The sequence below is a fragment of the Quercus lobata genome, chromosome 9 (genome assembly GCF_001633185.2).
Source record: "Quercus lobata isolate SW786 chromosome 9, ValleyOak3.0 Primary Assembly, whole genome shotgun sequence".
Taxonomy (NCBI): domain Eukaryota; kingdom Viridiplantae; phylum Streptophyta; class Magnoliopsida; order Fagales; family Fagaceae; genus Quercus; species Quercus lobata.
The window spans coordinates 51,793,826-51,808,057 of record NC_044912.1 but is presented as its reverse complement, the minus strand read 5'-3'; the positions used below and the strand labels follow the sequence as shown (position 1 = coordinate 51,808,057).

General features: G+C 33.2%; 2 protein-coding genes across 2 annotated transcripts; both read right to left on the bottom strand.

The window, feature by feature from the left end:
- Positions 1 to 4,123: 4,123 nt before the first annotated feature.
- Positions 4,124 to 8,214, bottom strand: LOC115961982. The gene is made up of 4 exons (XM_031080863.1): positions 7,742 to 8,214; positions 7,086 to 7,503; positions 5,046 to 7,043; positions 4,124 to 4,891 (listed from the first exon to the last, which is right to left on the bottom strand). Exons 1-4 carry the CDS (start codon positions 8,212 to 8,214, stop codon positions 4,124 to 4,126), a joined length of 3,657 nt encoding a protein of 1,218 aa, XP_030936723.1.
- A 626-nt stretch (positions 8,215 to 8,840) lies between these two features.
- LOC115961981 lies at positions 8,841 to 9,653 on the bottom strand. Its single transcript, XM_031080862.1, has one exon. The coding sequence runs from the start codon at positions 9,651 to 9,653 to the stop codon at positions 8,841 to 8,843; it is 813 nt and encodes a 270-aa protein (XP_030936722.1).
- Positions 9,654 to 14,232: the final 4,579 nt, after the last annotated feature.

The window sequence follows — 14,232 nt, the reverse complement described above, 5'->3', positions numbered from 1 at the left end:
TTTCAAATTTAAAAACTTATTTTTAGGAGGGAATGTGTATTTGAAATAAAAAAAAAAAATCTAAAAATAGTTTTTTGGGGAATATATCTGGTCTGATTGTGAACCAGCTTAATGAACAACAAAGTTAACAAATTAAAAACAATTGTTATGTTCTTAATGGACCAGTTTTTATGACATGCATGCATACCATCCCTTTTAAAATTCAAATTGCAAACCCACGATAGGATGAACTTTCAAAAAAATAGATAAAACTACGAAGTCTATGATGCCTTTTTTTTAATGGGTCATGTTAACGGATTAAGTCAATTGTTAATAAATTATATTTAGAAAAGTTTTAACACAATTTTCATGAGAAATTTAAAAAATTGTCATAAATATTTATTATTTTATTATTTTTCTATAAAATGTTTTTAAAAGTAGTTCCTAAACCAATGCCTCTTAGGGCATTCATTAATATTTTCATTTTTTAATTTATTATTTGCTATATGAAGTTATCAATCCCCATATAGATCGACTTGCCATTAGACTACAATATCTTTGACATTAACGAGATCATTACTTTTTTATTTATTTCTTTTGATCCTTCATTCATTTTATCTATTCAACCATAGGAAGCATCAAACCACTTTGATGGACAAGTTGAATACCCATAGTTTCTCTCTCTCTCTCTCTTAGCATTCTAACTATCGCATATTTTCTAAATATAATTTTTATAAAAAAAATCATTTTTTAATTGATATGGGAGAATTTAAACTTTAGATGTCCTTGTTAAAAATATCAAAATGTACCAAATAGACTCTTGGTAATATTTTAATTATAAGTTTCTTGTAATTATAGATTTTGAAAACTTAAAATGATTGAGAAGTGAGGGCCAATGATGGGTTCCATCCAAGTTTAGAAAATATTTAGAGTAATAATTGCAGTTCCTCATCAAAATGTTTATTATTTAATTCACGGACAAAATTTAGTTATAATTTCTTAGGTACAATATATTAGATTGATTTAAACATATAGTTGCATTAACCAATAAAACACAAACAATATTATATTTTTCTAAAGAATTAAATTAAATAAAGTTATGTATTTGCATTTAATTAGAGAACTTTTTTCCATAATTGAATTTAATATAGTGTAACTAAGAAATTATTCCTAAGTTTTGCCCAATTCATTAGTCAATAACACCAAGTGTATTTGAATTTCATTAAAAAAAAAAAAAAAAAAACACTCAATGTATTACTATACCTTTTTCTTATTTTTTTTTTTAGAGTTTCAACTTATGGGCTATCATCAGACTAAGACACCAATCGATTTTTTGTGTACTTCAAATCTTTTATTCAATTATAAAAAACTTTACTAGTTGAGCTAATTAAAACCTACTTAAAAAACTATACCTAAATTGCCATTAAATCATAATACAGGAGGTTTTAGATATTATTTTATGGCAGCGAGGAAAAGTTAACAATAAATTTTTCTGATTTTTTTTATATTTTTCATGAAAATAGTATCAAAACATTTGTAAAATAGTTAATTAATAAACGCCCTCAGAGTACTCGTTAACCGAACCCTTATTTTATATAAGTACACAAAATCAATGTACCAAAAGCTGATAATGGATCAGAGCGTTGCCATTAATTAGTATTAAGCGAGCCGTGGTTGCCATTTAGTAAAATGTGGATTGGTAATTGAAAACCCTAGCTGTAATTTAAATTTAATGTTAAATACTAAAGTAAAATTACCAAAAAAAATAATAATAAATAAAGTTGTCGGCAGTAGCAGCACCGTGCTTACTATATATACTATTATATAGAATGGAATGTTCTATGCCTAATTGCTTCATTCACATTATTTAATATAAAAACATTATTAATGGGCTAATGGCAACTAAGCATTTTTGGATTAAACAAAAAAAAAGTGTTGACCCTTGGAGTTGTCAAATCAAAATTAGGAGGAGTATATATATATTTTTTATATATCTATAAGGTAAAATTTATACTCTAACCTGATATAAGTGTATATGTATGTGAAACTTTCTTCTAATGACGTGAACCACACTCCTTACCCTCACATTTCACAAGTATTTATACTTGTGGAGTGACTATTGTACCAAAGGTGCACGGTGACAGAGGAGAATATCTTTGAACTTTGAGGACGTTTTATTAAAACTTTTGTTTAAAGAATACCTTAAAATCATCCCATTAAAAAAATAGAAATAAAATCAATGATAATCTCATCAATGACTTTTTATTTCATTAATCTTTGAACCATATATTATTCTTACCAATCAACTTGAGGATATTTCAATTTATATTATTTATTGATGGATAAATAACGTTTTGGAATCGGGGCCTGTTTATTATTGTTGTTTAAACAACAGTTTTTAGTGTTTAAATAATATTATACTTATTTTTACAAATTTTTTTTATTCACACATATTTCTAAAAGATATAAATAACATTACAAAAAATCTATCACCAAACGGGCCAAAAGGATTTGGATTAATATATGCAGAATACAAAAAAATCATCAAGTATATTCAGATATTATATTCAGTATATTTTTTTTTCTCTCCTTCATGTTAATGTGACATTGATACGATAGAGTCAAATCATTTGCGTAATTGAGTATTAAAAAGTAGTCTGAACAAATCAAAAAAAAAAAAAAAAAAAAGTGTAGTCTGAACACACCTCAAAGAAATGCGTGCTCTTTGTATTTTCAAGCTTCATTTGTTTTTGAAAATATTTCTTTTGAGGTGTGTTCAGACTTCAGAGCTTTAGCTTATAAGTTTTAACATTATGGCCCATTGGTAATAGTGTTTAGGTATTATTATTCAATTTTTAATATTTTAGAAATATGTGTTTGAGTGTTATATAAATACATGTCAGAGGTATTATTGTTTAAATAGTGAAAATTATTATTTAAACAACGGTATCATACGATTTGAGATAAAGTAATATATTTAAGTGGGGTATTTATAGCAAAGGGTTTTGTAGTTGAAATAACACATCTCCATATATAAAGTATTTAGAGTATAAGAAAGAATATGTTTAAACTATGAAATTAATTATCATCAATAATCTAGCACATTTAATACTTTTTTTCTCTAAAGTTTTAACATTATGGCCCATTGGTAATAGTGTTTAGGTATTATTATTCAATTTTTAATATTTTAGAAATATGTGTTTGAGTGTTATATAAATACATGTCAGAAATATTATTGTTTAAACAATGAAAATTATTGTTTAAACAACGGTATCATACAATTTGAGATAAAGTAATATATTTAAGTGGGGTATTTATAGCAAAGGGTTTTGTAGTTGAAATAACATCTCTCCATATATAAAGTATTTAGAGTATAAGAGAGAATATGTTTAAACTACGAAATTAATTATCATCGATAATCTAGCACATTTAATACTTTTTTTTCTCTAAAACGGTTTCAAGTAGGTTTCTAGTTTCTACTGGTCCAATATTTTTAGGCTTTTAATTATTAGAAATGCAAAAAATAGTGTACAACCATTTTTTAAAAATCAATTATTATAATAAAATTTATAGTCTCGAGGGGTGAAGCTGTTTTATAAAGCGGAGGGGCCTTTTTGTAGTGGAGACCTTAGGTGTAGGCCTAAGCTGGCCGTGTGAGACCATCAAAATTGTGATATATGTAAGGAGTCTTTTGATATAATCATATTCGTGCTTTTTTTTTTTCTTTTTTCTTTTTTCTTTTTTTGAGAAATGTGATCTATTACATTATTCTTTAATTGAAACCGCATGATTCTTAAAAAAAAAAAAAATTGAAATCACATGTGTTCATAGGTCATTACCTAACTTCTAAATATGGAAGAAAGCCCCAAAATAGATTCATACTAAATGATGCTAGATTGGAAAAAAAAAAAAAAAAAAGTCTTATATCTCCAATAAATTTTCAGATATGATATTGGGTATTTAGATTTGTTTTCAAATATAAAATTTTTTAAATAAGTTTTACAAATAGAAAATAATTTACTAATATATATATGTGTGTATAGATTAGGTTCCTTTCTAAATTTATGTATCACATACAAAACTCTATTAATAATACTTGTTACAATAATTTATGTAGATTTTTTTTGAGAAACCGGTTGAAATTTTATTGGATATTTGTGGCTAAATCAGCCTGAACTACATGTGAAATGTCTGATGGTACTTCTTCCATCCAGACAGTTAAAGAGGGCGAGTTAATAGCCCACCTAGCCAATGCATGAGCGACCTTATTGCCTTGTCGGCGTACATGAATAAAACTGAAACTATTGAAAAAAGAAGTTAAGACTTTAACATCTTCAATCAAATGTCCATGGAGTGCTAAAGATTGTTCAGGGTTGTTTAGTTCCTTTGAGATTGTGTCTGAGTCCCCTTCGAAAACGGCTGAGGTAACACTAATCTCTAAAGCAAATTCAACTGCTCGTCTTGCTGCAAGTGTTTCCACCTGTGCCACAGTAGTTGGTTGATGGATTTGTTGCGACAGAGAGGCCAAAACCGCTCCTTCAAAGTTGCGGATAACCACTCCAATACCAGCTATCCCTGTTCCTGCGAATGTTGCACCGTCGTAGTTCACCTTAAAAGCTCCCAGGTCTGGCAGTTTCCACTTCGTGTGCATCACCTCTTGTTGTTTCAGTCTGATAGGGTGGAGATTTTGGAACTCAGCTTTCTTCTCTTTTGACAGCTGGTCGATGTGATGTACTGGATATGCTACTTCGCTCAGTCGGATCTTGTTCCGTCTGTTCCATATAGACCAAGTCATGAAAGCTAGTAGTGATGGATCTCTATTTTCATTGAATGCACGCTCGAAGATCTCCATTGCTGTTTTCCCATTCATCGTTGCCAGCCAGCTCCATTGAGGATCCACCATCCAAGCAACCTGCAATTCGGAACAAAAAAAACAGAGCATGTGAGCAGTCTTCATCCATCACCTTGCAACTCTCACAAGTTGCCTCGGTGATGATTTTCCTTCTGCAGAGGCTGGATTTTGTAGGAAGAGCTTCTCTGCAAGCTCGTCACACGAAGTTTTTCACCTTGCTAGGGACTTCCAAACTCCATATGTTTCTCCAAAAACCAGGATTTACAGCTGCCACCTGATTCGTATTCTCCCTTTCATATAGAAACCGATATCCCGACTTGACTGAATATTGCCCTGAAGGCGTAAATGGCCAAATGAGAGTGTCTTGTTGCTGCGATGAACTGAGAGGGATGCTCTTAATTGCTTCTGCATCATCATTACTGAAGACATGATCAATCACGTCAGTTCTCCATTGTTTGGTTGGCTGATCAATCAAAGCTGCTACGCATGAATTCTCCTGCCCATACAATACTGGTGAGGTGATTTTGGCATTGTTTTTAATAGGCAACCAGTTATCCCCCCAAATTCTGATCTGTTTGCCATCCCCAACTCTCCAAAGAGCCCCTCTAGAAATCACATCTCTCCCTTTTAGAATACTTTTCCACGCATAGGATGCTGAGGTTGATTCTTTAGCATCAAGGAGTGTACCATTAGGAAAAAACCGAGCTTTAAAGACTCTATAAAAGAGAGACTTATCGTCATTAAGGAGTCGCCAAGCTAACTTGGCAAGCATTGCGTCGTTGAACATTGTTAAATCCTTAAAACCCATACCACCTACTTCCTTGTGCTTACACAACTCCCCCCATCTCACCCAATGGATTTTTCTTCTCTCCCCCCTTTGTCCCCACCAAAATTTTCTGGTGAGTGATTCAAACTCTTGACACAAAGTAACCGGAAGCTTGAAACAGCTCATGGTAAAAGTTGGGATTGATTGGATGACCGATTTTATAAGGACTTCTCTACCGGCTTGAGACAACAACTTCCCTTCCCACCCTTGGAGTCTCTTCCAAACTCGTTGTTTCAACTTGTCAAAGCTTGCCCTTTTATTCCTTCCCACCAATGTTGGCAACCCAAGATATTCCTCATAATGCTTCACTTCGGCTACCCCAAATTCAGCCATAATATAATTTTGCATATCACTAGCCGTTGATTTGCTGAAAAAGAGAGAAGTCTTCTCTCTATTTAATTTTTGCCCCGAAACCTTCTCATAAGAAGAGAGAATCTCCAGCACCTTTCGGCAATCTTGCTTAGTAGCTCTGCAAAATAAAAGGCTATCGTCTGCAAATAGCAAGTGTGTTAGCTTAGGACCATTACGACATATGGAAACTCCTTGGATCTCACCCAAATTTGCTGCTCTCTGGATAAGTCTATGCAGCCCCTCAAAGCATAAAAGAAAGAGGTATGGTGAAAGTGGATCCCCTTGGCGAATACCTCTACTAGGTTTGATATTGCCTTGGGGCTCCCCATTTACCAAGAGTGAATATGAGACAGTTGTGACACATTCCATGACTAGGGCTATCCACTTATCACTAAAACCCATTTGCTTCATAATGTCTCTAAGAAAAGACCACTCAACCCGATCATAGGCTTTGCTCATATCTAACTTGAGCGCCATAAAACCTGATTTTCCAGAGTTATGATTTTTCATGTAATGAAGAGTCTCAAAAGCCACTAATATATTATCAGTTATCAAACGACCTTTCAAAAAAGAACTTTGATGTTCTGAAATAATGTGAGGAAGGACTCTCTTCAATCTATTTGCTAATACTTTTGAAAAAATCTTGTAAAGTACATTGCAAAGACTAATGGGTCTATATTCAGTCATAAACTCCAGGTTCTTTTTCTTGGGGATTAAAGTAATAAAAGTGTGATTTAGAGAATTAGGCAAAGTACCTTGGTTCAAAAAAAGCAACACAGTACTAGTAACATCAGAGCTTACCAAATTCCAGAAGTTTTGGTAGAAAAGCGGAGGCATTCCGTCAGGACCAGGGGCTTTTAATGGGGCCATTTGTTTCAAAGCAACCTCAACTTCCCAAGCTTGAAAATCACCTATTAAAATGGTATTCATCTCCTCAGTCACCACCTGAGGAATAGACTCCAACTCTCCTACTAAGGGATCGGGATTTGAAGAGGTAAACAACTCAGAAAAATACTTCAGAAAAGACTCTGCAATCTGGTCTTTTCATGTACACCACTCATTAGAATGGTTACGAACACCAGGGATAAAGTTTTTCCGCTTCCTTTGAGTTGCACGGCAGTGAAAAAACTTAGTGTTACGGTCACCATCTTTTAAGTACAAAGTTCGGGATCTTTGTCTCCATAGCCGTTCCTCCTTATCCATAAGAGCATTAACTTCTTTTTTTATTTGCCACATCTTGTCTGAACCACCCCCCTGAACAGCCACACGCTTTGCTTTAGCTAACTCTTTTCTTTTTTTTTCCAAATCTCTTTTTATATTCCCAAAGTGGTCACGACTCCACTTGTTCAATTCAGCCCCACAAACTTCAATTTTCTTAATCACCCTTGTGTCTTCATTCCCTTCATAAGTAGCTAACCATACACTCTCAACCGTATCCCCACAACCTTTATCTGACAGCCAAACTTCTTCAAAACGGAATATCTTTTTTCTTTTGCTGAAAATCCAAATCAGCCAGATCAATCCACAGCATCTTATGGTCTAAAGTAGTACTGTTAATATGAGTAACTCTAGTGCCCGGAAATTCTATAAACCATTCATGCGAAGCTACCGCTCTATCCAACCTTTCCCAAACCGAAAAACCATCTCGGAAGTGCTTACTCCATGTGAAAGGAAAGCCTTTAAAACCTAAGTCCATTAATTTGCATTCATCCAAAACCTCTCTAAACATCTACATCTGATTTTGAGGTCTTAATCGTCCCCCTGACTTCTCCGATTGTTTAACAATCTCATTAAAGTCTCCTGTACATAACCACGGAAGGGAGTTTCTACCATGCAACTGATGAAGTAAATCCCAAGATTCACTCCTTCTATGATTTTCGGGATTGCCATAAAAACCGGTAAACTGCCAGGCTTTGCCCGAACTTTTGTTTATGACAGCATCTATGTGGTTCAGTGAAGATGATTCAACTTCAACTTCTATGTCATTCTTCCAATACAACACCAAACCTCCGCCTCTAGTTACTCTCTGGACAAAAAATTTCTTATCAAAACGAATTCTGTCTTTCACGTAATCTAGCCTAGCTTCATCTGCCAGTGTCTCGGCCAAAAACACGACAGAGGGGGCTTTTGCTTGCACCAAATCCACAAGCTCTTGAACTGCGAGAGGGTTCCCAAGCCCCCTGCAGTTCCACACTATGCAACTCATTGGGACTGGCGGGGCTGTGCCGCAGCCTCCGCCAATGAATGTGTATTATCTCTGTCATTGTTTGAAACTGCTAACTTCTTACTCGGTAACTCACAATGATCATTAGCCCTATCAATAGGTCTCTTCGAAGCAGTTGAGTTAATTGAGGGATGCTGAGTCCCAGTGAATGAGAGAGGGATGCGTTTCCACGTAACCTGATGGGGGGTAGCAGTGCTAATATGTGGAGTCTGGGAGTTGATGATCTCTAAGGGAGGGGTGATTGGGATATTTTCCAAAGGGGGGACTAAAGTGGGGGCACGTGACATGCCAAGGTTAACATCCAAATCTTTCCTCAACGTGCCCAAATCAAAGAGTGGAGAATTTTCGTGATTTTTCTGAGACTCCTCGGATTGGGCTTGAATTAAGGGATCCTCGTAAATCCCGAGATCCTTATCAATATCATTCAGTTGTTAAGAAAAGGACATCCCTATATTTTCGTGCTCCTGAGATTTCGGACTTATACTTTCCTTTTGGATCGTGGACTCAGTTGAATTCTTGTTAGGAAATTCCCCAATGTCTGCCTCCATATCCACAATATCCTTTTCCGTAGTGCTACCCGTTGCTGGAGTGGTCATCGGAGTTGAGCGCTACTTCTCAGTCCTCCGCCAGCGGGAAGATAAATTTTCTTTCCTGTCCTCATAAAACCCTGAAACTCGAACGACATTACCTTTAGATGGCCCCGACGAGGTTGCCCTTAGCCACGATCCAAATTGTTGAGAGGATTTTTGGAGGGTACCTTTGCTTTGAATCCACAAATCACACTCCTTGTCTCCATGGTCAAGACAGCCACACCAATAACAGATATTAGGGAGCCGCTCGTATTTGAACGTAACCCAAACCTTGTCATTGTCCTCTAGCTTTATTATTCTACCTCGACAGAGAGGCTGAAAGACATCAATGGTAACCCTTACCCGAATGTAATTTCCACACTCACACTCTGAAGTATCTGGTGAGCGATCCACCACCCCAATAGCTTCACAAATATCTTCCGCTACTGATCTGGTTCTATAGCTAATGGGGATATTATGGACCTGCACCCAAAAAGCGACCTTGTCGAAATTCAAATCATCCAATGCAACGTGCCTCTCATACCGCTGTAACACTACAAGGGACTCATCAAAACTCCACGGCCCAGTAGACATAATTCTCTCCACTTCCTCTTCCTTGTCAAAAACAAAAAGAACCTTGTGACCCCCTTCATTAGAAATCTTAAAACCATTTTGAGATCTCCAAAGAGGTTTGAAGGTTCTGCCTACTGCATCCATGTTGAGTGCATGCCTAGTTAGGAACAACGCTGCAATGATGAACTCTTGCCGGCATCGATCTCTGTTAAAACTTATATCATCCCCTTCCCTTTCGGAGAGGGATAGGCAATTCCACTGTCTTGATAGATCCTCCATACTCACACCGAAAACCAATAACAAGACTCTATAAAGAAAAAACAAAACAGAGGAAAAAAGAAGGAAAAGGAAGAAAAAAACCTACAATGTGTTTCCCAACCCCCGAAAGAAAAAGAAGAAACCACTAGCCCTACCTGTAACGTTGTTACAAGAGGGGAGATCAAAGCCTTACTAGAAGGGACGACGGTTCTACTGCCTAAGAGAAGAAGGAGGAGCCAACTTTCTTAGTGGCAAAGAAAAAAATTGACCTTGAAAATGTAGATAGAAGTTTGAAAACTAAAATTGGTAATATTCTACCTAAGGTTGATTATGTCACAATAAAGATTAAATAAATTCATATCATCAATTAAAAATAAGATGTTAGCAAAACTTGAATACAAAATTTAGGATTTAAGAATGCAGGAAGAATAGATTTTAAATAAAATTATTTAGCTATAAAAAAAAAAAAAAACTTCTTAGGTTTTAAATCATGTTAATTAATTCCTTTGTCAAAACACTTATTTAGGGTTTTATTCAATTAATTTGGTTATGTATTGAGTTGGATCAAGAAGCATTATTGAAGAAATCAAGGGCCCATTTGTTACTGTTGTTTAAACAACAATTTTTAGTGTTTAAACAACATTATACGTATTTTCACACACATTTTTATTTACTCGTATTTTCAAAAAATACAAACAACATTACTAGAAATTTCTTACCAAACGAGTCCCGAGTTTCAAAAGACTTGCTCAAGACACTTTACTCTCACTCGAGCAAACTCAATCTATAAGTTTGCTCAGGTGAGATTGCAATAAACAGTAAACCAACTTTATCAAATTCACATTTTAACCTACTTTTTGCCTATATAAATAAAACTAACCGTTAATGCATAAATTTTATAGGGGAGAGGCTACCATACTACCTTTGTGAGAGCCTAACTTTCTTAAGCCAAAACTTCAAACTACCCTCTCCCTTGAGTAATCTAATTGTGAGTACATTACAAAGTTTATTTTAGAGTTTCTCATTTAAACCATAGATTTGCATACCCTTTACTATTGTGTTCATTCACCATTGCCACACCACCACAAAGAGGTTTTTTTTTTTTTTTTTTTGGATTATCAGATTTCTGGTGGTTGTAGACAAGTTCGTTCATGGAAGTTCTCAAGAGAGTTCTTAAGGCATGGAGCCACTATTCTATCTATATTTGTAAAGGTTTTGTAAGTTTAGAATATTATAATTGTTTCTTCTAGTGTAAAATTTTATGTGAGAAGATTGCCTCGGAGTGGTCTTTCCTTTTAAATGTTTATTATAAAAAATAAAAAATCACTTTGTCATAAAATCTATGTGTTTGTTTTTTTATTTTATTATCTTTATTGCTTTTGGATTGTGATGACATACTCATGGTTGCATTATGTGTTTGATTGTTAACTATAGAGTCTAGATTTGAGTAACGCCTTTTTATTTTTTCTGAGTAATTCTTTCATTTTTTTTTTCTTCTGAGTAATTCTTTCATTGATAAGGAAGAGAAAATGATATGATAGTGCCAAAAAAGAGGGGATTTACTGCCGTCTCTATCTTGTGGGGAATAAAACAACAATCAGTAATAGATGAAATGGGGACCAATCCCTTATAATTACAAAAAAGGTCCAATATTTGGGGCAACAAAATTTGCTTCTCTTAAGCTATGGACCAAAAAAAAAAAAAATACCCACCCTGTAAATGTGTTAAAGATCTATGCTTTTGGCTTCTTTTATTAGATGTTCAAGTTACTTATTTATGAGTTTGGTTTAGCTCTAGTATTTTTTTAATTGGAGGTTTCATTTTGTTTTAAATATATAATGAAAAATAATAGTGGATTTTAATTTCTACATTTTATTTAGTTAGTGAATAATGTGACAGTTTTTCATTAAAATAAAAGAAAATTTCAATTAAAAAAAGTACTAAAAGTAAATCAAATCCCTTATATATATCCCAAATCAAATGCCTAAATGGCTAATAAGGTTATTGCACTCGCTTTATTTCTAATTAGATCTTGAATCTTCATTACTTTTGTCCAAGCAAAAACTATGTCTCTCCTGTCTTACTGGGGCATCAAAATTTATTTTGACATGCGAGGGAATGGGTGGATCCAATGTTGCTTCTAGTTATTATCACCACACTCAAATTCCCAAAAAGATATATGATCAATGGATACCTTTTTTTTTATTTGGAAAATTAAGAGTAAAGGATCAAGTAGTACCCTTTATTGCTGCTTGAGAATTTTGTTTCTGACCATTTCTATCATGTCACTTCTGATTGCCGCAAAAGGTGTGAATTTTCTTTTAGCCTAAACTTTTTGGCAACGTTCAACCCTTCTAACCTGATTAGGCATGGAGATTGAGGCATTGAACCCACATAATTCTTCTTGTTATAGGATACTTGATGAACTGTTGCTCAAGAATCTCCTCCCCTGCATTACATAATGCACATTCCATCTCATCTATACATTTTCTTTTATTAGTAACAAAACTTGCTCCCTTCAAAAAAATTAAAAGAAGAATCCTTGTAATCCATTGATTTTTTTTTTTTTTTTTTTTTTTTTTGTTGATAAAGTGTAATCCATCGATTTGTTAGTTGGGGTATTATAAGATTTTTCATGTTTCACTTAAAATTGTTGCTTTATACCTAAAATGTTTATAAGGTCAACTCTGTGCCACAATCAAATTAAATTAAAATGAGGCTCGTATGAAACCTACACAAATATAAAAATTAAGTAGAAAAAATAAGAAGAAGATGAACTTTGCCCACTTGCTTAAAAAAAAAAAAGCCAGTAAAAGGGGAAAAAGAGAGGTGATATTATTACATTTCAAAGAACAAAGAAATATCACTTTCATTTCAATTTAGCCTCATGCAAGTAATATATGTATGTAGCATATCTCTTCTCTGTAAATTAATTAAAAAAAAAAAAAAAAAAAAACTCCATTCAATCCGCATAGATTGACCTCTTATTTTGAAGAAGTCTAAATCTTCTTAGAACATGTGCTAATCTTTTTTTATTAGGTCTAATTTTCCTTGACCCCTTTGATTCTTTGAAGAAGTCAAAAATTCTAAAGAGGCAACAATTGCTGTTGGCTAACCATTATATATAAGCTGGATTTTTAATAGAGTGTGTTCACATAGAAAATGTTAAATATATAATCTTTAAAAAAAAAAAAAAAAAAAAAAAAAAAAAAAAAAAAAAAAAAAAGAGCCCACGTAAAAGCAGTCAGAAAATGTTTCGATGGAAGAAGACAAAAAGGGGTCCCATTGAAGCAGAAGAAGACACACAAATACAGCTATAAAAACCGCACCTCAACGGTTAACAAAAAGTCGGCCGCCACTAACAGTGACGGCGTTAACTCTCGCTTCTTCCCCATCCAAACTCCAACAGCCAACACACCGTCTCTCTCTGTTTTATTAAATGGTACCATAAAAGATATCATAAATACCATGATTTTTCTTGCTTTTACGTCATTAACTATAATAATAAATAAATAAATATTAGTTTAGTTTTATGATCCGTTTCATTAAGATAGAGAGACAGAGAGGAGAGAAAATAGAATTGGCCTAAAATTAATATATTTTCAACTAATTTTACTTTATTACCCTTTATTTCCTTTTCTTCTCAATTTAGACGAGCCCTTACAGTTTACGTGATTAGGATGTGAGTGCTTGTCTTAGCTACCACGTCATGGTTTAACTGCACTTGCATCAATCAAAGTATAGTATGATAGGTAAATTTTGGATATTCAACTTCAAAATCACTCCTATCAATTTGTTCAAAATAAAATGTGAGCTACAGTAATCGCGTATATATGCACACTTACTATTCACTTGCAAATTTATTTTTTAATACTTCTTTACTCATATACATAAGAAAAAGATTTGATTCAAAAGAGTAATAAAAAAATTTGATAAAGAGATAATATTTTAATAAAATATAGTGTAAAATATATATTTGATATAAGTGTTTTTAAAAAGTGGTTACATAAAATTTAAAAAAAAAAATATTCTTATGTTAAACTATGTAGGAATTCTTTCACGAGCTGATGCGAGTACTCTTCTCTCTAAATGCAACACCTAGGAAGTGTAGGAATCATAAATGATTCTTTAGTTTATTTTATGGTTAGATTAGATATTATAAATCTAAATATATATTAAGTGTATCATAAAGGGTGAGATTGGAAAACGCTTACTTGTGGTAGCTTATTTGCATAGTATTAGTTAAATAAAGTATTTTTTGGTAACTTTTATATTAAATGTGTGACAAAAAGCTAAAAGTTAATTTATTACCAAAAGGTTAAAAGTTAAATTATTTGCACAAAAAAAAAAAAAAAAAAAACTGAGACAAAAGGTAATTACAAAAAAAAATCAAATAAGTTAGAGCCCAGCACACCCCGAGTTTCCGATATACAAAAAGTTTTTAGCTTCTTTCTTTTTCTTTTTGTCGTATCTTCTTTTTTAATAAAAAATGTAACAAAACTAGTTTTTTTTTTTTTTTAAATTTAACTTTTAGTTTTGTTGTTGTTATATATCTAATATAAAAGTTACTAAAATTATATATATATATATATATATTTTT